At 44.7% G+C, this 25,794-nt stretch overlaps 1 protein-coding gene and 1 long non-coding RNA gene across 4 annotated transcripts; both read left to right on the forward strand.

Annotated features, from left to right (window-relative positions):
• Positions 1 to 5,452: 5,452 nt before the first annotated feature.
• On the forward strand, positions 5,453 to 12,980 carry CD177 (CD177 molecule). 2 transcript variants are annotated; one of them, XM_084861421.1, is made up of 10 exons: positions 5,453 to 5,574; positions 5,652 to 5,792; positions 5,909 to 5,947; positions 6,052 to 6,237; positions 6,886 to 7,005; positions 7,151 to 7,267; positions 11,095 to 11,235; positions 11,880 to 12,065; positions 12,179 to 12,310; positions 12,570 to 12,980. In XM_084861421.1, exons 1-10 carry the CDS (start codon positions 5,526 to 5,528, stop codon positions 12,797 to 12,799), a joined length of 1,341 nt encoding a protein of 446 aa, XP_084717547.1. In that variant the 5' UTR covers positions 5,453 to 5,525; the 3' UTR covers positions 12,800 to 12,980. The 2 variants fall into 2 exon arrangements, with proteins under 2 accessions (XP_084717547.1, XP_084717548.1); XM_084861422.1 differs by lacking the exon at positions 5,909 to 5,947.
• Positions 12,981 to 22,655: 9,675 nt separating this feature from the next.
• Positions 22,656 to 24,776, forward strand: LOC311633262. 2 transcript variants are annotated; one of them, XR_014796924.1, is made up of 3 exons: positions 22,656 to 22,812; positions 23,576 to 23,719; positions 23,926 to 24,776. It is a non-coding gene; the product is annotated as an uncharacterized lncRNA (long non-coding RNA). The 2 variants fall into 2 exon arrangements; XR_014796925.1 differs by having other exon boundaries at positions 23,931 to 24,776.
• The last annotated feature ends 1,018 nt before the right edge of the window (positions 24,777 to 25,794 follow it).

Genomic DNA, 25,794 nt, shown 5'->3' on the forward strand with positions numbered 1-25,794 from the left:
TCAGTGTATTCACTGTAAAATATTCAAAGTATCTGACTAAACCTTGGGAGAGTGAAGCTGCTCAAATAGGAGGCATCTGTTATTGATAAACTTCCAGAAGGAACCCCCTGGGCTGATCCCTGGTGAATGAGGAGCTGCCAGGAACTTCTTTTCTCCTGTTTTTCTTGGGGACACTGACATCTCTCTGGACTCTCTCTCCTAAGGCCCCCAGGAAAGTCAGCTAGTGATCTGAGGTTGTGTAGTCAGTGTTGATAAAGGTAAATTCTTTAAAAATAGAATTAGGACAGTATGTGCAAGGAAATTGTAGGGGACTACGATATTAACCTGGCCTCAATGGTTCACCCCACAAATTATTTAACAATTAGTCCAAAATGCAATTATAATCCCAATGTGATGCATGGGAAAAACGCAATGTCACCCATGTAGAATATTGTCAAAAACAATTTAAATGACTCGCATCATGTAGAAATAGAAAAACCCAGGTTGTGAGACATTTCACAGGGATCAAAAGGCTGGGGACAGTTCTAGATTGAAGAAGGCCTCAGACACAGGACGAACCAGCGAAGTTCATGTAAAGGATGTTTTTGGAACAGTGGAGGAAAATTGAAAAGGTGCTAGTTATTCAGGAGCATTATACCAATGTAAATTAGTGGGGTATGATACTGATCTTGTGGTTATGTCATAGCAGATGGTTTTCATTCTAAGGGGGCACTTGCTGAATGAGCGTCACAATGTCTACAACTTATTTTTAAAATTTAAAGATATTTTAAAATTGTGTGTGTGGAAAAAATGCAGTAAAGTATTAGCAATTGGTGAATCAGAATATATGCATATCCTTGCAGGTTTTAGATAAGTTGAAAACTTTCAAAATAAAAACATTGGGGAACAAAAAGAAATAATCCATTGAAGACAGGTGGATTTGGGCCTTCATGCCCCTCTATAGCTCTCTTCTGTTGACTGGGCCCTGTGTGGGGCCTCGCTCAGATATTGAGAGGAGAAGACAGGTGGGGACAGTCACTTCCCAGAAAGATTGTGGCAGTGACAGCAATAGGGGTTGTACCTGAGGAAATCCCAAGGGGAAGTACTTGTTCCTTGAGTCATTAAGGAAGTGTCAGAAGAGGATGGGGAAGTGTGTTGGCTGAAGATAACTATGAAGGCAGCCCCACGGAAAGGCTAAAGGCAAATCTTGAGAGCAGATTCTGGCATGACACAGGCTTCTTGTACCTGGTGATCCCAGTGACCAGTCAAGGAGAAAAAAGCAGAATGAGTCTGCCAATCTGTGGGCTGAGGTGCCCAGAACTGACTCTCCCTTGGCCACAGCCTGACTTGGAGGCCTTAGAAAGCTTCTTTCCTTTTGTCAGCATCTAGATCCTCTTCCACAGAGGAATGAGAAATTATTGCCTTGTCACACTCAATTAAAAGAAATGAGAAAAGAACAGAAAGAAACCAGTCCTGACAGTGTTGGGCAAATACCTCAGAGCTCTTAACTATGACACCCTCTAGCATTGATAATGTACAGTAGTGTTTATCTATATTACTATTTCTGTTCTTGTTATGAAGTTGGTATTCCTATAAATTCACAGAAGAACGCCACGCAGAGGTAGTGGTTAACTGGCCTCTCGAGTTATATCTGTCCCAGCTTTGGAATGGGAGCTATGTCCTGTCCTTGACCAGCTGGCATAAGCTAACAATATCTCAAAGCTGCCCCTTCTCTGGAGAATTGCCCTCAGCCATTGGGAAGCACAAATACACACCTTCCACTCCCTCCACTCAGGGGCGGACCTTGGAAAAATGCTGACTGGATTGGAGGTGCAAAAAGCTGGTGCCCTTTCATGGCGGGTCCAACTCTGTGCAATGTGTGGGATTGGTTTGAAGTGTGATTCCAACCTAGACCCTCTCCTTCTTTAGACTCCCTGCTCTCTCCTACCTGCTTCCCTTAACACTCTCCCTTCTCTTGAGAATGCTCTTTCAGGAAAGTGCTTGAAAAGTCCTGTCTCAGGTTCTGCTTCCAGGGCCTCCCTCCCAAGGAAAGCACTTTCTAGCTGTGTGTGATGTATTAGACATTCTAGTCACTACAACAAATGCATTGCCAAGTTAAACTTCTGTGTTTTAGCATAATAGGTATCTCTCACTCGCAGCCGCTCAACTTGGTGGAGTATTTGCGGGGAGGGAGGTGTGTTCTGCATTACTCACACTTTCAGGCACTGAGGCCAATGGAGGCTGTGCCATCTTCTATGTGTGGCTTCAAGTCACCCTTGATAACCATAGAGATGTAGGGGAAAGTCACTCTCTTCTTAGTTATTCAGGCGCAGAAGGGACTCCATTCATTTCTGCTTACATTCCATTGGTAGAACTAGTCACATGGTCCACTTATAGGCCAGGGTGGCTGGGAATTGTAGTCCCTACCTGGGCAGTCACCACTTAGTGAGGATCATAGATCATAGATCCTACACCATAAAAGGATCATAGATCTTTGGTGGGCAGTTATCTCTGCCACACTATGTGACCTTGTGCAAGTTGTTTTAATTTTCTGAGACTCAGTTTTTTTACCTATAAAACTGGGTAATTGAAAGGATCCCCCTGGTAGTTGTGGTCATGAATCAATGAGTTGAAACATACAAAGTGCTTGGACTAAAGCTTGGACAGAATAAGGGCTTATAACATTAACTATTTGTATTATTTGTTGAAAATCCACTTTGAGTTATATATAATCCTCATCGCCATCCATGATATGCAGATATTCATTACACCTGCATTAAAGAGAAGGGTGAAGTTCACAGAGGGGAGGTGGTTGACCTGAGGTTCTACAATTAGGGAGCAACAGAATCGGGCAAGGTAGCTAACATAGTTCTACATCAAGAACTATCAGGCTTTTTGCTAAACAGCCCTGCACCCAATCTTTGCATCTGCCATTTGAAAGATGCTGGGATCCCAGGTAGGTTGCCTTAATCTCCTGAGTTAGTCTCCCTGGCTGGGACCCTGACAGCCTTTCCACTACTATCTTTATCACTATCCCTCTTTGCCACTACAGTCCAGCCCTGCTGTCTTTCTAATGCTCACATAAGCCAAGCTTGGCCCCACCTCAGGGTCCTTACACCTGCTCTCCCCTCTGTCTCGAATACTCTTCCTACCTGTCTTTCCATGGCAGGCTCTTTGTTTTCACTCTGCTCTCAGCTCAAGGGTCACCTCCTCAGGGATTGATTCCAGTTCAGTCACTTACTTTTGCATTACAGGCCTGCCTGACACTCAGCCCTATCTAAGATTTTTTGTGTGCTCATGTATGTGCTCAGAGTCTGTCTCTCTCATTAGGCTGCAAGTTCAACAAAAGCAAGGTCCTAATTCTCATTACCATATTTGTTCATGTGTAAGACACTCCATCTATAAGACGCTCCCCACTTTTCTAACCTAAAATTAAGAAATCAATATTTTAAACATTTTACTGGTTTTCCTCTTAAGACCTTCTTTTTTGGCATCTTAAGAAGTTGTTTCATTGTCTGATCATACACTCAGTGGGAGGAGGTCCAAATTGTCTATCTGAAGCTCTGTTTCCATGCTCTTTTGCATAGCTTATTACATTTGGTTTGAATTTTGCAAAGTAAGACAATCGCTTGCTGGTATTTATAATATCTTTTTATTTCTTGACATCTTTACGGGCTCAGAACTGTTGCATCTGAACACTCTCTACCACCACCTCCAATTATGGCATCCGCTGATGTCCGTAACGATAAGGCTTGTGATCGAAGGAAACCTATTTGATAAGGTATGGGCAGCTACACACCACCTGTGTGGCTCCCTCTTTGGATGACTTCAGTGTATTATTATTTTTTTTACATTTAATATAGTAACTTTTATTTTTTTTAGTAAATCTTTATTGTTCATATTATTACAAAAGTTCCTCATTTTCCCCCCTCCATCAGGTTCCCACCCCACTCTCTGCCCTTTCCCCACTCCCTATTGTCCTCTTCCATAGGTGCACAGTTTAACTAGTGCCTTATACACGTAAAAATACGGTATTCTTTCTGTATCCCAAGCAACCAGGACAAAGTTCTGGCACAAAGTTTAGCCTCAGTAAATATATGTTGACTAAAACAAGACCTTTAATGGATGACCTGTGATCCTATGTGCCTCTTTGCACACCTTCTTTCCCATTTTCCTCCAGGGACCCTGCTCGAGGACATGCATAACTTCAGAGGGTTCCATTTACATAGCAACAAAGTGAATTGTTAGAGAGGAGGCAGTGTTTCAAAAGTGCACAGCCTATATAAATGTAGTAATGGCTCTGTTGCTATCTTTCCCACCACTCCATTCATTCATTCATTCATTCACTCAATTGAAAACATCTACTGAGCATTTACGATATGCAGTCAGTGGTGCAGACACAGGAGAGAAGAGAAACCTCTGTGCCTGTGTGGAAAATTTGAAACTTGCAAACAAAAGAAAAATAGAATGTATAAAAATGTCAAAGAGAAGCATACCATTGCAAATTACACATTCATTTCTCTTCCTCCACTACTGTTATTCTCAGCCTTTCTTTCCAATCTCCGCACCCTCTGTATTCACTAACAGATGCCCTATAGCGTTCTCCTCTCCCTCCTACCCAGTGGGCTAGAGCTGATTTGTAGACACCTGCAAAGCTGATTAATATTTAGGCATTTGGTAAGCTGGTTGTTAAACTATGCGTGGCTTCAAAACCACATATGGTGGGAGCATTTGCACCACAGTAATGGGCCAACATTATGAAACGGCATTTGTCGATGCTGTTTTTTCCAAACAGCTGGTTTTATAACACACCACTGCTCCCATGTGCTTCTAGCAGAAAAATTGTCAAAGAATATTCTGGTTCTTCCATAGCTATTCAATTTCCCCCTGACATAAAACAGCCCCCTCCTAGGCAGCAGGAACTAGAGACTCTAAGAAGAAAAAGAGAAAGCAAGAGGGAAGATCATGAAATTGGTTTTAAAAAAAAAAAGCAATATTGGGAGGGAAAAGAAATAAAGAAGAAGTAGGATTCTGTGGAAAGCAATATTGGGAGGAAAGAGAAGTAGGAACCTGTGGTGGGGTAGAGATTAGGATAGAAAACCCATAGAGACCAGCCAAGACCCATCACACAATGTCCTCACAGGCAGTTGAGCCACTTCCCCACCTGGGGCCAGAAGGTGGCCAGGTTGCCAGGAGAAATGAGGAAACTACCTTCACAAACTACCCTGAAACAGTGTGGGGGTGAGAATCCAGACCAATGGAGGCTGGGGCCGGGATTCCTCAGTTTTTAACTGTAGAGAGGTCTGGGAGCCTGGACAACTGGCACAGAGGGAGGAGAGGGGCCTTGACTCTTGTGTCAGAGGATTGAGGAAGGACTCAGGTTTCTGGGCCTTTAAAGTGAGTGAGACTCAGAGTGTGGGCCCAGGCCTTCTTTAGCAAGGCCCTGCCATCCCCACCCTTTCCTGGCTGCCCTGGGTAAAGAGAGACATAAAAGGGCTCCATTTCCTGGGGGAGGAGCAGGAGCAAGAATTCTAGCTGACTGGACCATGAACTCCATTCTGCCAGCCCTTTTGGGCCTCACCCTCATGCTGTCCCGTGAGTGTGAAAACCCCAACTTGGGAGGGGATTTCCCTGGAAGGTGGGCTAAGATGGATTTTCTGTTCCCATCTCAGGAGGGCAGGCCCTGCTCTGTCAGTCGGGAACATATGAAACTGTGAGGGAAACATCAGAACCGCCCTTGCAGTGGACAGTAGGAGCGGAATCCTGCATGGATGGCTGGGGTTGCCAAGATTCGCTTATGCTCGTTGAGAATGGTGAGAAAGGCCCCAAAGGCCCCAAAGGCCCTGAACCTGACCTCCCACCTTCACCTGCAAAGGGATATCCCTCCTCCTGACAAGTAGACTCCAAAGATTTCCTCCCCTCATGCCAGGAGCTGTCTGTCCCCTCCCCAGCAGGAGCAAGCCCTCAGGTACCCAGTTGCCTCCTCTCCAACCTCTCCCCCAGCCACAATGAGACTCTCTCTAGCACCCCAGAGTCCTGATCCTCACCCTGTCTGCCTCCCTCTTCATCTAGGACCCCAAGAGCTCCTAATTCTCACCAAGGGCTGTACCCCGAAGGAGGATCATGAGGCCCGTGTCACCCACCACAGGAAAGGCCCTGGTCTCTCCGTCGTCTCCTACACCCGTGTCTGTCGCCACCAGAACCTCTGCAATGATCTCACCACCTCCCTCCCTGTCTGGAGCCTGCCCACCTCTGCAGGTGTGAACAAGGAGGGGAGGAGGAGGAGAGGACAGGAACTAGGGGAGGAGGGGAATACAGAGGGGATGTTCATTTAGAACCCCTCCCACCAGCCTGGCCACACTTCACAGGACTGCCTCCACTGGCACAGCTTGTTCCAACAGTCCTAGGGCAGCAAACTGGGCTGCTTTTCTGAATTCAAACCCATCTCAAACTCTGGTGTTGGCCTGAACCTGGACGTAGATCCTCTCTCTATACTGTTGAACTTGGCTCACTCATGTTTCTTTTAGGGTTTGGGTATATCCTCTTAAAGTGAAATTGGCCTGTAGCTCTCCACTGTCCTCATCTATATCATTAACTGTTGGGGGAGGGGGGCTGCTTTGTGTTTCTCTACTCTTTGGGGCATCTTGTCTGCTTGGACTGTGTAGTGCAAGTTTTGGGGGAAATCTACCCTGGTTCCTTCACGGGTGCCCCTCCTGTCTCATTCACCTTTCCCAGATCTCATGCCTTCCCCAACCCCTCCCTTCTCTCCACTGCAATTTCTGGCTCACCAGGTCTATATGAGACTGAGGAGGTTGATTATGGGGCCACAAAAGCAAAGAGAATAGAAGGCACCAGATCCAAATGCAAAGCCCACTCAGTCCTCCCTTCTTCCCTCTCCCCTCCCAGTCCCAGGATCTGTGCGGTGCCCAGTCTGCTTTGGTGAGGAAGACTGTGAATCTGCAGTAGAAGTGACCTGCCCATTTGGGCACAACCACTGCTACAATGGGACCCTGCAGATCAGGGGAGGTAAGCTGGGACACCAGGGTCTCTGCCAGCCCTGAGGGTACCTGAGGGCTGGGGCTCAGAGGAGGGTAGGCCTGGCTCCTCAGGGTTGGATGGTCCCAGTGGTGGCATCTCACTCTCTCCCACTCTGCCTGGTCCCTTTCCACAGATGGCATCTTCACTGATCTGAAAGTCCAGGGATGCATGTCCCAAAGAGCCTGCAACCTGCTTAATGAGACTCGGGAAATCGGGGCCTTATCTGTGAATGAAAAGTGTGATTCTGTCGGTGAGTCCCATGTCTGAAAGGCGAGGCTGTACCCACCCTGCAGCCCTGGAGTACAATGACCCTTGTAAATGTCAGACGTGCAAACACATCCCACCAACACCAACACCCACAAATATATTTAGAACTTTATTACTCATTTGGGCATGCACAAAGTGAGGGGTTGTCCTGGTAGGCGTTTTGGGGTGAGCATGCCAGTAAGAGGTGTCCAGCTGAAGGGGAGAGAGAGGATCAGGGTACAGATATAGGATGGGGTGGTAGGTTGGCTCTTTTGCATTCCACTTTATCCACTGGGTTTGGAAGTGAGTGCACAGTGCATGTTTCTCATGCTGGTTGCTTCAGGAGTGATAGAGTCAGCAGAGACATTGGGAACTCAGACCTTACCAGTATGCCCAGTAGACTGAAATTGGCCTAGAGTATCTCAATGAGAAGCACCAACAGCAGGAAGGGGAGCAGGAAAAGTGCCTTTGCTGTCTGAGACTCAATTTTCTCATCTACCCAGGCTGCCCAGTTCTTATAGCCTCAAGGTGAAAGTTCAGTTATTCAGTAAACATTCCTCTGTGGACTTGGATCTCTCTGACTAGATTGGGAGCCTTGAACACAGGGCCTGGATGGCACTGAAACCAAAGTTTCTAGCCTGAGGCAACACAAGGGCTGGCTCAAGATGCAAAGTGAGTTTGTACAGGATTCCAAGGTCTCCAGTGGAGACTACAGAGAACTGAGACCCTAACCGTGCCCTAAAGGGTCTCCAGGACAAGGAGGGGAGACATTAGTGATGCAGATGGTCACAGGATTGCAGTGAAAGGGGTGTGGGGAAGCTCTGAGGAGGCAGATACTAAAGCCCTGCAGTGGGGTGTCAAGGAGGGCTTCACAGAGGAGGTGACCTTAAAGATTAGCTGCATTCTGTGAGTAGAAGCTGGAAAGGACATTAATAGGCAGAGGAAACAGCCAATGCAATGGCCTAGTAATGGGAACAAACCTGCTATTTTCAAGAAGGGTTCCTTGGCTCTACCTGAGATGGTAACATCAAGAAGATGGGTTGTGACTGGAACTTGTGGGGCAGGGGAGGAGGGGCTGATTGCCAATTTTTCAGGTAGACAAGGTAGATGTGGGTGACCTCTGCTATTTCTAGAAGAAGGAACAGTGATGTAAGGCCAAGGAGGCAGGAAATGATCTGGAGTGCCTTTGGAATGGATATTGGTTGGGGAGTAAAGAGAGAGGTTGGGGGCCAAATGGTGGGTCAAGTAGCCACAAAGCCAGACTGAGGGGTTAATCTTTCTCCTGAGGCACAGGGAAGAATAGTCCTGGTCTCTCCTTTTGATTAGTTCTGTTTAAACTGTCCACCCTCATCTCTAGGACTAAGTAGCACTCATTTTCCAGGAGGCATTTCTGAAACAAATCATATGTAACCCAGACTACACAGCACACATTACACACAACAGACATAACCACACTCACCGTACCAAATGCACAACACACACCACATGCCTCTTTACACCTGATGCACACCATTAACCTCATATACCACACACCACACACAACCCAGCACATGCCACATACATCACACAGTAACAAAATACAGACACACAGAACTCATACCATGCTATGCCTTCACAATAAACACAAAATACATACATCATACACTCATACTTCACATCACATACCACCCATACTATACACACCATACAAATATATCATATACCCACACACATACACTTACACCCATATACCATGCACACACTCTACACAAACCACACAAATGCCACATGGAACACAGCTACTACACCACAAATGAATTCTCCTCATACATAAACTTATTCTGTTAGCTTTCAACATTGAAGTCAGATGTTGGGGTTTGCATTTGTTTTTACTGGTTCAGTTCATTTAGTAGTTTAACAAGTATTTATTGAGAAATGATAAGATCAAGTGTCAGAAGCTGGGGTACAAGATGTCGTGGGAAAAGACGTCACAGGGTGACAGACAGCTCCTGTGAAGACCTTGGGCTGAAAGACAGCTCGGTGCATGGGTGCACGGGAACAGATTTCCCAAACAGGTCATGCAGGAGTCCATTGAAGTAGAACAAAAAGCTGGAATGTGAATGGCCTTGACTGCCCCACCAAGAAACTGGGCAGTAGTACCAGTGAGGGCTATGAGTCCACACAGGCAGGGAGAGCACAACAGTTAACAGTCTAGTTAGTGTCTGAATCCCAGAGATGTAGGCTCCTGTCTGGGTTTGACACTGAATGAGCTTGGAGGATCACTACCTCTTTGAGCCTTTTTCACCAATTTCAAGGAGAAGGAGGTGATTACAGATAGTCAGGAGCCAAGGAGTATATGCAAAGGCCCTGGACTGGGTGGGTACCTGCCACTTGTTCAAGGAAGAGCCCAGCAACCTGTGCAACTCCAAGCAGTGTGTTCAAAAGAGATCAGAGCAGGACATGTGGATTGAGAGGCAGGGCCTTTGGGGTCATTTTAAGGACTTAAATTTTTATTCTGAGTGGGGGGCAACCTATTAAATCTTCTGAGCAGAGGAGTTACATGAATTGACTTACTTTTATGAGGGTCCTTCTAGATGCTGGGTGGAAACTAGAGTAAGGGTGAGATTCAATGGGGTCTTGGACTCTAGTGGAAGCAGCAGAAGTGGAAGCAGAAAAGTTCTGGCAGTATTGTGCAGCCTAAGCCAACAGGATATCCTGATGGGTGCAACACGGGGTGTAAGACAGAGAGAATTGTTAAAAATGACAGCAATGTTCTCCACTTGAGCAATTACAAGACAGGAGCTGTATTGACCAAGACACAAAAGGTGGTGGCAGGGAGAATAGGGCCAGAGTAGGGCGGGGGGGGGGGGGGGGGGGGGCTGCCATGGTGCTGTCGCCTGTGAAGTGGAGAAGTGAGCAGTCCTTCCTGGGGCTGTTTTGAAGGTTAGCCATGTAGGTAGATGCTATCTCATCAACCCAGGAGTTTCTGAATTATGGGACACATCCCTCTGGTGATGTGATGGCCTTAGTGAAAGCTCCTGGTTTTCAGAGTGGACTCCTGAGGGCCCCAGAGGCCAAGGTGGCTGAAGAAAGTCATCAATCTCGGTCTTCTTGTCACTCAACTCAAGGAGCCCAGCTCTGCTAATTGCTAGCATTGAGCACTGGGAAAGCTGTTTCACAATTCTCCTTCTGTTTTCCATCTTGAAAATGGGAGAATGGGGGGGGGTAGCACCACCTACTTTGGGGTCATTGTGAGAAAATGAGGTAACCCAGATGAGGGAGCTCCTTGGGAAACGTAAATGGGCTAAAACAAAGAAAGCAATCACAACAGCTGGGCACACAGGAAATGCTCAGTACACATTAGGCACTGGAATAATTCTGTTTGGAATATGAGGTTTCTCAGTTAAAAGAATATAAGGTGTCAGTCTACACTCCTCATTATCCTAAATTGGGAGCCAGGAGGACAGGGCCTGGATGTCATTTACACCAAGGTTTCTAGCCTGAGGCAACGCAAAGGCTGGCTCAGCATGTGAAGTAAGTTTGTGCAGGATTCCAATGAGTCTAATGGAGATGCTAGAGGATTCAGATCCATCCATCTCTCTCACACCCCAAGCAAGGAGCAGCCTTAAAGGGGTGTTTGAGAAAGGTCCCTGCAGATGTGGAGCAGAAGTAGTGGTATATAGAATAGGGGTGGGTCTCAGATTTCAAAGATCCCTTCTAAACCTCAGATCAAGGAATCGTGTCCAGGGTACCTGGAGTGTGACACAAGAACGTAATCACCTTCCTAAGCACGGGACCTAGAGGGACAGAAATGTTCCCGGGCTTACCCCGACCCTGATTTCTTCTTCCCAGCTCGTCTGACCTGTGATATGGGGATCATGGTTCAGATGAAAGAAGACCTGGCTCAGAACCCCCTGCCTTGGGATACATTTTTGAACGTGACATGTGATTTGAATGAGGTGTGTCAGGAGACACTGCTGCTCATAGATGTAGGTGCGTGGGCTATTCAACAGGGTGGGATGGCCGCATGGCGTCCTGGGTCTCCTGCCCTGGATTCTGTCCCCTAAAGTTGCTGCCTGATTCCCACCATGCCTGGCGTTTGACACCTCACTCTTCCTCTTTCTGCACCTTGGATTCCCCTTCTGAAAAATGGGCCTAGGTGCTGGCGGTAATAGTACTTATTGTGCTGGGTAGACATGAGGATATATTTGAGGGCCCTTGCAAAGATCTGAGAACAGAGCTGGTGTACAGTGATATCAGTGACTTTGTCTGAACCTTATGAGCACCTGTTGTGTGCCAGGTTCTACAGATGCCATTGGGTGTCTTCTTGATCTTTTTACAACAGTGAGGAAGCAGAGAATCCAGCAGGGAAAGGAGATAAGAGAGAGTGAGATGATGGATGCAATTTGAAAAATGGGAGGCTCCACTGAGAGGGTGACAGTTGAGCAAGAACTGAGAAGTGACAGAGCTGGTGGAAGAACTCAGGCTCAGGCTCCAGTCTTCACCCCACCTTCAACAACCTCTGATTGGGGAACCTAATTTCACCCTCTGCCTGCTAAGCATCCAGAAAACATTAGCTCCTGTCTCCCTTGGGAATTCACCTCCCTCAGCCCAGCTGTCACTCCCTTCCCCCTCAGGACCGAAATCACTCATGGTGGGGAGCAAGGGCTGCAGCAAGACTGAGACACAGAATTCCACTACTATCTCCATCCACTCGGCGCCCCCTGGAGTGCTTGTCGCCTCCTATGCCCATTTCTGTTCTTTCAACGGGTGCAACAGAGCCACAAGTAGCAGTGTCCTGCTGAACTCCCTCCCTCGTCCAGGTATGGGAGCCCAGGGGGGTGTGGGGAGGCATGAAGAGATGGGGACCCAGAGATACAGAGACTCTGGGCTCAAGGAGGGAACTGTGAACCCTAACTTTCCCTTTTCTCCCCAGCTGCCCCTGCCCCAGGAGACCTGCACTGTCCTGCCTGTGTGGATTTCAGAGGATCCTGTTCAAACTCTGTAAATGTCACGTGCCCTCGTGGTACCACTCATTGTTATAACAACGACCTCAATCTCCAAGGAGGTGAGTGCTGAAGGCCAGGTCCCAGGATGAAAGGGTGGGGGTTTGGATTCACTGGTGCTGTGGTGGAAAGGTGCTTGAGGCCCTGGCTCATAGGCTTGAGTGTGGTGGGGGCTGGAGACTCAATTTTCTAGATCTGAGGGCGGAGAAGCCTAAGAGCCTGACCTGGTCTGAGGGGCAAGTGGTAGGGTGAAATTCTGGATCATAGGAATTTAAGCGTGTATTACTTTGAGACCCCTCTGAGTCAATCTTCACTCTCCAGGTGGGGTGTCCGCTGTATTTAGCATTCAGGGCTGCGTGGCCCAACCTTCCAGCTCCTTGTTGAACCACACCAAAAGTATTGGGCAGTTCATTGTAAGTGAGAATGGGGCTGTTTCTGTTCACTGCCTGGCTTGGGTGGTGGGGTTGGGGCTATCCCTAACCTTTTCTTGTGGGATAATCTCCCCTCTGACTCCATTTACCCATGATTTTTCTCCCCTGCTGACCCCCTAAATACAGCCCTCCCTCTGACCTCATAACCAAACACTGAGTTGTTTTCCCATCTTCTCTGTGAACTCTCATCCACACTCACACACTTTGTGATCTGATAGCAAGATATGGAAGAGCCTGGGATCAGCTGCACTGTTCTTACAGCCACATGTATCTGATAAATAAAGAAATAATCTTTTTTTCCCAGTGCTGGGGTTTCTTAATGGGAGGGAAGGGCAGCACACCCAGCGATCTGGCATGGGGGAGGAGAGGAATCCTGTGAGTGATTCACCATCCCAGGCCTGTACTTCTCTGGTCTGGTGAACATCTCTGTTCCAGCTTGGGCAGTAGCAGAGCCTTCAGGGTATTTGGCCATCTCTGTGACCTGGGAGGTGAAGGTACACTTTGATCAATGAAGCATCTACTTAGGAGTCAGGTTCCCTGCAAAAACAGAACTTCATCCCACTCAAATCACTTTACATACTATTTTATGTGAAGTAGAGAAACAGGAGATTGTGTACAGTTTCCTGAGACTGGCTTCACAGGGTCTGCTACCATTCTAGACCTGAAAAACTGAGGGGAAGTTATTACCATTACTATAATCCTGAGAGAGGGCGCAGGAGGTTTAGAGACAGCTGCCTGGGAAGAGCTCAGATCTCAGACAGAGTAATCCGTCCAGCCAACAGGAACATTATAGGAAAGGAGCTAGGGAATTGGAGGCCCAGCCTCACTCAGTGTTCGCCTTCTGGCCTCTTGTCAGGACTCCCCATTGACTGCACCCAGCTGTAAAGCAGAAAATCCCACTGCCAGAGTCCCCATAGATCTGCCCCCAACAGCACAGAACAGGGAAAGAAGGGGAGAGAGTGAGTCTGAAAAAAAAAAAAAAAAAAAAAAAGAGTGTCCAGCATAGTCCACCCTTCTCCTCACATCTACCCGTTCCTTTGTCCAGGTGTAAATCAAAATCCTCAGAGAGAATCATAGGCCTAGAGAAAATTAAAATGGCAATAAATAAATACCTATCAATAATAAGCTTAAATGTAAATAGATTAAATGTTCAATTAAAAGACATAATGTGACTGAATGGGTAAGAAAATAAGCTATCTACAAGAGACCCTCCTCGAAACAAAAGATACACGTTAATTGAAAGTGAAAGGATGGAAAAAATATTCCACGCAAATGAAAAAAAAAAAATAGAGCTGGGTTAGCAATACCCATATCAGACAAAATAGACTTCAAAACAAAGGCCATAACAAGAGACAAAGAAGGCCACTACATAATACTAAAGGAAATGATTCAACGAGAAAATATAACCCTTGTAAACAATACAGAAACACCCAAATATATTTTTAAAAGAAAAAAACCTCATGATGGGCTTTAAGGGAGGGATTGACAACAATACAGTCATAGTAGAAAATTTTAACACCCCACTGACATCACTGGATAGATCCTTCAGACAAAAAAAAATCAACTAGAAAACAGAGGCCTGAAATGACACACTAGATCAGATGGAGCTAACTGATATTTACAGAACATTTCACCCCCAAAGAGCAGAATATATATTCTTTTCAAGCATACATGGAACATTCTCAAAGACAGACCACATATTCAAACACAAAACTAGTCTATACAAATTCCATAAGATTGATATCATACCAAGCATCTTCTTCTATTACAATGGCATGAAGTTAGAAATCAAATTATAATTTTTTAAAAACTCTAAAATACTTAAGTACATGGAGTCTAAGTAGCATGTTATTAAATAGTGAGTGGATTACCAATGAGATGAAGAAAAAAAAATTTCTAGACACAAATGAAAATTAACATACAACCAACCAAAACTTATAGAACACAGTGAAAGCAGTCCTGAAAGGGAAGTCCAGAGCATTACAGGCCTACCTCAAAAAAAAAAAAAAAAAAAAAAAAAAAAAACTAATAAACTAACCCTACAACTTAAACTAATTGGAAAGAGGAAAGAGAATAGCAAAAGCAATAACAAAAAAGTAGAAGGAAGGAAATAATAAAAACAGAGCAGAAATAAAGAACAGAAACTTAAAAATCCACACCAATAGTACAAAAGTTCAATGAATCCAAGAGCTGGTTCTTTTATAAGATAAATGAAATTGATGAACCCTTAGCCAGATTCATCAAGAAACAAACAAAGAGGACCCAAATATATAAAATTAGAAATGAACAAGGCAATATAACAATGGACACCACTGAAATACAAAGAATTATAAGCAAATACTTTGAACTATATGCCAACAAATGGACAACCTGGGAGAAATGGACACTCTTCCAAAACTCAATCAGGAAGAATTAAAAAACAAACAAACAAACAAACAAAAAAAAACTTAAATAGACCAATAACAACTGATAAAATTGAAACAGTAATTTAAAAATTCCCAGCAAACCAAAGTCCTGGACTGATGGATTTACAGGAGATTTTTACCAAACATTCAAAGAAGAACACCTATTCTCAAACTATTCCAAAAAATTTGAAAGGGTGGAGCACTTCCACTCTCTTTTTACAAAGCCAACAATATCCTAATTCCAAAAAGAGATAAATATCCTAATTCCAAAAAGAGATAAAAACAAAGAAAGAAAGAAAATTACAGGCCAATATCTGATGAACACAGATACTAAAAATCCACAACAAAATATTAACAAATCAAATCCAGCAATATATTTTTAAAAATCATACACCATGATCAACTGGGTTTTATTCTAGATATGCAAAACTGGTACAATATTCACAAATCAATAAATGTGATACATCACATAAACAAAATAAAAGATAAAAATCACATGATTATATCAATAGACACAGAAAAAGCATTCAACAAAATCCAGAATCCTTTTTTGATTAATATTATCAGCAAAGTGGGAGTAAAGGAACCCATACCTCAACATGATAAAGGACATATGTAACAAACCTATAGCCAATATCATATTCAATGGGAAAAACTAAAAGTGTTTCCCTTAGGAACAAGAATAAGACAAGGGGAGAAGGAAGATGGCTGCCGACGGGAAGGCAGTCTGCAAGATAGTGTGTAAGAAGAAAGGGTGTGTAGTCTCAGGGGGAGTGTTTGTTTGTGATTTGAAGGACAGCTATACTTCAGGGGAGAAAGCAGGACGGGGTTCCTCTGAACGGGAAGCCTCCACAGCTGCTGGGATCCCTCCTGGAGCGACCAGCTCTGATGCTGAGACCGCCCCATCTTGAAGGGGAAAGTGGATGTTGTCAGAAACCTGAAAGTCGGAGAATCTACAACACCGGCACCCAGGGAACAACGACAAACCCTGGAACATGGGACCCCAAGTAGTGCAAGCACACGGATTCGAAGGAGCTCTGTGCCTCCTCACAGAAAGGTCAGATTTCACTGGGATAAGGTGACGTCTGTGGTCAGGGCAGGAGCGAGAAACGCGCATGCAGGGAAGTCTGTGCCCAAAAAGAATCCTCGGCAGCCCTTGGGTTTGGCGTGATCCACAAGTGTGGAAGCGGATCCACAAGGCTGCTAACACAAGGGAAATCTAGAAAGCAGCCCATAGCTGAACTGGGCATAAAAAGGCAGCCTAGGTATTTTAACAGTGTGCCAGCTGCTTGGAGCCAAGGGGAAAAATGACTGTGCAGACTTATGCCATAGCGCTGGAGAGCGCACGCTTGCTCTGGCTGTTTTGTATTTTTTCCTCTTTAAATCCTTGCTTTTGATTGCTAAGCCCAATACATAGGATCACCCAATTGGGGACACTTTGGGAGACTGCAGGGGAAAGTTATTTTTGTGGAACCTGGGATTCAAAGCGGGGAATAACAATCAGAGAACCAGCTCTGGGCAGCTCACTCCCCAAAATCAGTATTAAATACCACAAGGAAAACAAAATCTAAGCACTACCTAGAGAGGACCTATAGGCCCAGATGTCAATCAAAAAACACTGCCACTCAGGGGTTGATTCACAATATGACTCTTGTTTAAACATAAATAACAAAGTATAAGAAAAAAAGAAGTACTGCGGGCTTGAAAATCAGGACTGTGGAATGAAGGGAACTTCAATACTGTCCTGATTAGGACACAGGCATGCCAAGCAGAACAGTAGAGGAAGTTCACCTTCACTACTACACATTTTTTTTTTTCATCTTTTACTTAAGAAACTAATTTTTTTTACTTTTTGTCCTCACTTGATTTTACCTTTTTAATTATTACATTTTTATTTTAAATAAGTATTATTACTACTATTATTTTGCCTTTTTTTAATGTCGTTTTATTTTCTCTTTATTTTGGGATTAGTGTTCTACATTTTATTTTCATTTTTTCTTTAGCACCATTTTACTCTATCTGAATTTTACCTGTATGCAAACACTCTCTTCCTCAATTTTCCCCTTTTGTTTTCCGGTTTCTCTTATCCTATTCCCACTTTAGATTTTCCCTATTCCTTCTTTTTACCCCCTGTTAAAATTTCACCCTTCTTATATATCTAATTTCAAATACCCTGCTCTTAGTCCAAACAAACCTCTCTCTCTCCTTGTTCACTATCCAAATTTTTTTTCTCTCTGCCCTTTGCTTGTTGTTTGCTTCATTATTGATTATATTGGGGGGTTTTTATGCTTGTTTGTGAGATTGTTTCACTTTTTCTCTTTTTGTTTTTGTTTTGTTTTTGTTTGTTTTTTGGTTCTGTTTTTCCCTTGCCTCACCTGATATTAGTTGTTTGTAGTTTGCATTCATCTCTAGATATGTGTTGCTGGAATTTGTTGGGATTAGTGGCTGTTCTATTGGAGTTTACTCCCCATATAAATAGCTTTTTCCCCTCTTTTTTATTCTCTTTCTTTTCTCTCTTACTTTTTCTCCTTTTCCCAATTTCATTTTTGCATTCCTTTTTCTCTGTTTTTTTTTTTATTTTATTTTTTTTTCTCTTCTTTCTTTCTTATCCTCTAATTCTCTTTTCTCTGGTGGTCACATTTATTTGGGGTTATTAGTATCATGAATACATTTATGTTCAATGCCGTGTGCATTGTGTCTTGATGTGTTGTATTTTGTGCCTTTAAATCAATGTAGTAGAGAGAAAACTACATAATCAAACACACAGTGAAGAGAGATCATGGGGAGACAAAGAAACAGCACATATAAGAAAGAAAAGCAGGCATTACCAGAAAAGGCAGTAAACAAAATGGAGGCAAGCAACCTGTCAGAAAAAGAATTCAGAGATATGGTCATAAGGTGGATAAAAGAACAGAAGACAAATTCAACAATATGTGTAAGAACCAACAGGAAATTAAAAATAACAAAGAAGAAATGGAAAATGGCATCACTGCTATAAAGAATTCAATAGAAAGCATCAACAGTAGATTAAAAGAAACAGAGAACCAAAGAAAAAGAAACCATCAATAAAACAACAAGAAAGCCCACTGTATGGGAGAACATATTTGCAAATGTTAGCACTGATAAAGGTTTAATCTCCAACATTTACAGGGAACTCATACAACTTAATAAAAGGAAGATAAATGATCCAATTAAAAAAATGGGCAACAGACCTTAATAGATACTTTTCTTCTTCTTAAAGAAGATAGAAGGAAGGCCAAGAGACATGTAAAAACATGCTCAAAGTCACTAATTATCCCAGAGATGCAAATCAAAATGACAAAGAGATACCATTTCACACCTTTCAGATTGGCAATCATTAACAAATCAACAAACGACAAGTGTTGGTGATTATGTGGAGAAAAAGGAATCCTTGTGCACTGCTGGTGGGAATGCAGACTGGTGCAGCCACTGTGGAAAACAGTATGGGGTTTCCTTAAAAAACTAAAAATGGAACTTCCATTTGACCCAGTAATCCCATTTCTAGGAATATATCTCAAGAAACTAGAAACATGAATGCACCCTACCTTCATAGCAGCACAATTCACCATAGCTAAGATTTGGAAACAGCCTAAATGCCCATCAGCAGATGAGTGGATTAGAAAACTATAGTACATCTACACAATGGAACACTATGCTGCTATAAAAAAGAAGGAATTTGCAGTAGCATGTTTGGATCTAGAGGGATGGTGTTAAGTGAAATAGGCCAGGCAATGAAAGAAAAACACCACATGATCTCATTCATTTATGGAAAATAAAGAACACTATAACCTGAATAACAAAAAGATAGATACAGAGGCAGTAAAGCATCAAACAGATGGTCAAATTACAGCAGGAACGCTGGGGAGTGTTGGGGGAGGGCGGGAGAGAAGAAATCAATCAAAGGACTTGTATGCATCCATATAAGCACAATCAATGGACACAAGACACTGGAGGGGGGTGAGGGCATGCCATAGGTGGTCAGGGAGGCTCGAGGAAAGTCAATGGGGGAGGGAAGGAGATATATGCACTACCTTGTGTAATATTTTAAACAATAAAAAATTAAATTAAGAAAGAAGAATAAGGCAAAGATGTCTACTTTCACCACTCTTATTTAATATAGTACTGGAAGTCCTAGCCATGGAGATCAGACAAGAAGAAGAAATAGAAGGCATCCAAACTGGGAAAAAATAAAATTTGTATTATTCATAGATGACATGATCTTGTACATAGAAAACCCTAAAGACTCCACCAGGAAATCATTAGACTTAATAAACGAATTCAACAAGGTAACAGGATACAAAATCAACAGCCAGAAATTGATGGCATTTTTATTTATTTTTATTTTTATTTTTTTAGCATTTAGGGAACCATATTCTTTTTTTTTGTTTTCTTTTTTTTTAATATGGTGATTTGGTGTTTGTTTTGTTTGTTTGTTTTTGTTTTGTTTTTCATTGATTTCAGAGAGAAAGGGAGAGAGATAGAGATAGAAACATCAATGATGAGAGAGAATCATTGATTGGCTGCCTCCTACATGCCCCTACTGGGGACCGGGGGAGATCAAGCCCAAAACCCAGGCATGTGCCCTTGGCCAGAATTGAACCCGGGACCCTTTGGTCTGCTCTATCCATTGAGCCAAATTGGCTAGGGCTTGGTGGCAATTTTATACAGCAATAATAAACTCTCAGAAAGAGAAACTAAAAGCAACCTGATTTACCATTTCAACATCAAAAAATGATACCTATGAATAAGCTTAACCAATGAGGTAAAAGACCTATACTTGGAAAATTATAGGACATTGAGCCTTAGCTGGTTTGGCTCAGTGGATAGAGCATCCACCTGCAGACTGAAGGGTCCTGGGTTCAATTCCAGTTAAGGGGAGCATGCTTGAGGTTTTGGGCTCTATCCCCAATAGGGGGCATGCAGGAGGCAGCCCATCAATGATTCTCTCATCATTGATGTTTCTACCTCTCTCTCTCCCTCTCCCTACCTCTATGAAATCAATAAAAATATATTTAAAAATAATAATATCCCTAACTTGTTTGGCTCAATGGATAGAGCATCAGCATGCAGACTGAAAGATACCAGGTTCGATTCTGATCAAGTACATTTACCTTGGTTGTGGGCACATCCCTAGTAGTAGGTGTGCAGAAGGAAGCTGATCGATGTTTCTCTCTCATCAATGTTTCTAATTCCCTATCCCTCTCCCTTCCTCTCTGTAAAAAAATCAATAAAAAGTATATTTTAAAATAATAATAAAATAAAATTTAGATTAAAAAATAACAAATACCATATGTTGAATTTAAAGAACAATATAAACAAACAAATGAAACAGAATCAGATTCCTTGATACAGAGAACACAATGATGGTTCCCAGACAGAAGAGAGCTAAGGAGACTGGGGGGGAAAGGTGATGGGATTGAGAAAGACACACTGGTATTTACAAAATACTCATGGGGATGTAAAGTATACCATAGGAAATATAGTCAATAATCTATAATAATAAAAGTGTAATATACTGATTAGACCAGGGCTGCAAGGGAAACCCGGGTACCAGGTGCCAAAGGGAATATAGTGCCAGCAGCTGGGAGAAGGAAGACCTATTCTTGCATGAATTTCATGCACCAGGCCTCTAGTCTATATAATCAAAGCCTAAGTGACCCTTACAGTGGAACAACCAGAACAACAGGTGCCTATGATGCACACTGATCACCAGGGGGCAGATGCTCAATGCAGAGCTGGCCCCTGGTGGTCAGCGTGTTCCCACAGAGGGAGTGCCACTCAGCCAGAAGCTGGGCTCACAGCTGGCAAGTGCAGTGGAAATGGCAGGAGCCTCTCCCACCTTCGAGGCATTGCTAAGGAGCAGCGAGCAGGCAGGCAGAAAGGAGTGAGGGGTCCCGAACTCCAAGAAGGATGTCTGCGTGTTGGCTTAGGTGGACATTCCCCCAAGGGTTCCCAGACTGCGAGAGGGCACAGGCCGAGCTGAGGGATCACCCCCCTGCCCCAGTGCACAAGTTTCATGCACCAGGCCTCTAGTAATGTAATAACTATGTATATTGCCAGATGGGTATTGAAAATATCTGGAGGGTCATTTTGTAAAATACTAGATTGTCTGACCACCATGCTGTACACCTGAAAATAACACAATAATAATAAAAGTAAACTGCATTGAAAAAGAAAGATCTTGGTTTGCTCATCTCTACAGAGCACACAATTGTGCTTCAAGCAGGGCTTCCAGATCTCTCTCTAGAATTCTCTGCTCCTGAGGTCACAAGGACTGGCAGATTCCAGAATCCTGCGGTTGAATCCAGCTCTCACTCTGTGCATTGGCAGCGATGAGGAAAAAGCCCTTCTGTTTTCCTACTGTCCCCAGCCCACCATCGCCCCCTCCCACTTCCCCTGCCTCTTCCTCCTCGCCGGGTTTCCCACACTGCCTTTGGCAGGCCCCCACTCAGGGTCCTCGGCCTGGCCCTCCCCCTGTCCCCCCACCTCGCCAAACCAAGTTGCCATCTCTCATCAATGGGCACACTACTCGCTTGGTGGCCCAAAAGGCTTGCAGCTTCCACAGGTCTCCTGGGGTCCCCTGCTCTTACTGCCCGGCCAGTCCCCCTTCTCCTCCCCTTCACCCTGCCCAGCTGGCCTCCCTCTCTGCTCTTCACTTTTCCTTTGCCCCACAACCCCCTTCTGGACCTTCACTGGCCTGCAGACATCTGGGCAGACAGCACACCTGCCTATCCCCTCCTCCTTCCCAGTCACCTCCTCCCACTATCTCCCCTCTGGGATATCCTACAAACTTTCCCCTGGGCCAGGAGTCCCTGCTAATGAGAACCCAGACCTCTCAATGCTTCAGGAGTCAGGCACCTGCTGGTTACAGGGAGCAGGACATGGTGGGCAGCAGCTACAGGTAATCCTGGTGGGCCCTCCAGCACTCCAGAAAGAGCCATCTCTGCAGTGAGTTCTCTGCCATCTGGGCATCTGGCCTGGATCTCTGGGTAGATGACCAACCTGTGGATTGGTCCACAGGCCAAAGAAAGCGTAACAAGCTCCTGGGTGTCCACACATGGGCCCCACCAGGCTCTCGGAGCTACCATTGGAAGGGGAGTGGCAGGGCTAGGGCTTAGGGCATTTTTCCCTGCAGGCCCTTCCCCTCCACGTGGCCAAGCATAGTTCCCTCATTCAGAAGGAGTGACTGTGTCATGTGCCTGGTACATCCCCACCCCCCAACCAGTCTTCCCAAGAGACCATGACTAGGAGCCCTCTGGAGAAGCAAAGACTGCCTGGGTGGGGCACAGTGGCAGTGGGAGAAGATGTGAATTCCTGCTGAGAGAAGCCTGGGACCCCTCTGGGGCAAAGTGTCCTGTTCACTGTGGTCCTGGGCAATTGCTAGTCATCAGCTTAGCTCAGACTGGACTGTGTTTCCGGAGCCTCTTGGGGCCAGCCTTACGATTCTGGGGGTGTGAGAGAAAGTTGCATCTGGAGGTGAGGGCTGTCTGGGAGGACCTCTACACATACCTTCACATCCTTCCCTGCAGGCTCCAGGGCATCCAGGGATACTCCCGCTTCCCACCTGTGACACAAGCAAGACACAGCCAGACTGGCCCGAAATGGGGGAATCCACATATAAACTCTTCTGTCTGCCCAGCTGGGCCAGACAGCTCCAGATTGGACCACCGAAAATCAGCAACACGTCCCCTTCTTCCCCTCCGAAAGGTGAGTCTTGGGAGTGCTGACTGAGTGTGGGGAGGGAGACCTCTGAAAACTTACATACCACACTGGTTGCCTGCCCCCTCCAGGGGTGGCCTTCCTGACCACAGCCTGGGATGCTCAGGGTCCAAGATTGTACTTTCTTTGGGCCCCTGTAAACATCTTAGTCTTGGTAACTGCCTGCGGGTGAAGTCATGCTCTGTAGATAAATCTGTGACTGACACACCTGGCATCCCTTCTCCAGGCTGCACAGCATTGGCAGACCAGGGGAGACCAATCCCTCCTGCTGATGGCCTCGAGTTTGCCAATGATTGTGAAGTGAATGCAGTCTGCCAGACACCCCAACCTTGAGCTCTGATTTCTTTTTTTAATATATTTTTATTAATGATTTCAGAGTGGAAGGAGGAGAGAGAGAGAGAGAGAGAGAGAGAGAGAGAGAGAGAGAGAGAGAGAGATCAATGATGTAAGAGAATCATTAGTCAACTGCCACCTGCAACACCCCACACTGGGGATTGAGCCCAAAACCTGGGGATGTGGCCTGATTAGGAATTGAACTATGACCTCCTGGTTCATAAGTCAACACCAGCCTGGCTTGAGCTCTGATTTTTAATGTCAAGAACAGGTGGAAAGCCCAACAGACTTTGAGGAACCTCACCATAAGATTCTTCCTCAGCACTTAGTTCCCATTCTCCATCTCTTTCTCTGCTTTGGGGGAGTTAGGTCCTACCCCAAGGGGAGCCTGACCTCTCCATAACCTATGGTTTCCCAGGTATCAGCATCTCAGACAGGACTGACCAAGGACAGAGCTGTGCAATGCCCACCCAAGGAAGGAAACCAATGACCCAGTTCCTTGGAGCCATGGGACAGCAGTCCTTTTTCCCTAGAGCTCCCCAGCCCTCTGCCCTGGGCAAAGGTAAGACTGGGTTCTCTGAGGCTCAACCCAGACCCAAAGGGGCAGGGCAATGGAGAGACTTGGGGAGGAAGCCTGTGGTTCAGGTTCATGGTTGGCTAGTCCCGTCACTCTCCTCTCCATCTTGCCAACTTGCCATCTTAGAAGATGCAATTTGACCCCCGGGGGGGAAGGTGGGATCCATGACATAGCCTATTTTCTTTCCCAAGTGCAGCGTTTAAGCAGCTCTTCAGAAAGGCCAGGCCCTCCTACAACCCTGGAAGCTGTTGACTGAGGCCTGGAGGAGATGCAGCTGGAGTCAGGTTCCCATGAACACACGGTGGAACTCGGAGGCTTTATTTCTTCCCACCCAGAAGGGCAACTTTCAATTTCCCGAGGGAAATGAACAGAGGCAAGGTCATGGGGACCTCATGGAGAGCTTCTGACTGCCCCAGGGCCTCTGAGGGAGGGGACTGGTGCGAGAGCCTAGAGCCCCTTCAGAGCCCTCCCCTCAGCCTGCTGTTTGGGGTCCCGGAGAGATTCGTATTTTCCAGAGCTGGTAGAATTAAGACGACCAGCAATCTTCACTGACCTTCTCCTCACTCCAGTGTCCCAGCACCAGTCAACCTCCCCTCCTCTGTCCTTCAACTTGAAATGCCATCAGGAAGCAGCAAATATTTCTTACGGTGATAGAAAAAATGTTAAAACCATTTCACAGAAACAGGCCAAAATGCAGGTAGGGCTGGCTTAACCAGTTTTGGGTCATCTGGTTACAGAAAGATAACTTGATTATTCTTCTTATTTATCTTATAATAAATAAAATGCCAGTAAGTGGTATTTTGTAAAGAAAATCAATTCTGTATGAAGCCCATCCTGACAGCTGCACTTCCTCAAGTGGCCATTCAGAAGGGCCTTGCCTGAGGTTTTACATGACCACTCAACCATCAGTATGAGAATGACTAATCAAATATCAACAGATTCAAGCATCTTGCTCTCCCTGGTACATTATCTCTATTCTACTTCATGATTTCAACAGCATCTATGCTGCATAGTTTACAGATTTTGAGAAATTAGCATTAACCATCTCCTAGATTTGGCCTTTGCCATGTAGTTTTTTCTGAATGACTCAGGACAAGACTTTTTTCAATGGCTGACATTTTTATCCAGAATCCACACACCAGGTAGTTGTTAATTATCATGTACTGTATTTTTACTTAATGTTAAGTCATAAGGCCCAACCTAAAATCAGGGTTATTGCATTCAAGGAAATCAATTTAAAATATTATTAAATTTGTATTTAATTTGCTGGCCATGCTTTAACATTGATTAATAAATTTAGAAGACTAGGAAGACAACAGGAAGAATGGGAAAACACTTCTTGGCAAAAGAGAGCTAGCTCAGTTTAAACCAAAAGAGTCACATCTTCTAATTCTTTTCATAAAAGTATAAAAGAACTCATAAATATTTATTACTTGCCCATTAACCTCCAACCAAATTTAATAAGCCCTTGATACCTTGAGTGATAACTCAATAAGAGTCCAGCAATTTCTAATAAGAAATTCATCTGTGGGGATCACCCTGGAGTTTTTATAGACGCTTTTTTATAGATGCTTGGATTCCATGAGCTGAGATCCACCACTTTGATGGGCTCCTGTTCCCTTGCTTCACTCCTACAGGTAGAAACTCTATGGGCATCATTGCTATCCACAGGATGTTCTTGCTGTCCCTTTCTGATACTCAGTCTTGGCACTGGATCATCTTAAATGCATCCTCACAGATTGGCATGATCTTCCTTTGGCTTTTATGACTTGTAGTTCTGCCTTTGACAGATCCCAGCCATATTCATGACTCCAGTCTTTCTAACAACCCTTTTTAAAGTGCTCTTTCCCAGATTTAGGTCCTTGGTTATTTTCTCACACTATGCATTGTTTCCTGCAAATCACAAGCTTCCTCCACTGTCCTTCCACTGATGTCTCCCCACCCTATATCTCCATGGATGAGGAATCAAACACTCAGGTCCAAAATGGAACTACATTCTACTCAGCCCAATCCTGAAGGCCACCCATGCGATATCTATGTTCCATCCAGTCCCATTTTCA

This window comes from Pipistrellus hanaki (assembly GCF_964339955.1).
Source record: "Pipistrellus hanaki genome assembly, chromosome: 15".
NCBI classification, from domain to species: Eukaryota; Metazoa; Chordata; class Mammalia; order Chiroptera; family Vespertilionidae; genus Pipistrellus; species Pipistrellus hanaki.

Excerpts from the sequence above, each read along its gene's own strand:
- CD177 (XM_084861421.1), top strand. The coding sequence starts at position 5,526 with ATGAACTCCATTCTGCCAGCCCTTTTGGGCCTCACCCTCATGCTGTCC. Across the intron at positions 5,948-6,051 it reads CAGCAGGAGCAAGCCCTCAG|GACCCCAAGAGCTCCTAATT; the intron begins GTACCCAGTTGC and ends CTCTTCATCTAG. Across the intron at positions 11,236-11,879 it reads ACTGCTGCTCATAGATGTAG|GACCGAAATCACTCATGGTG; the intron begins GTGCGTGGGCTA and ends CTTCCCCCTCAG.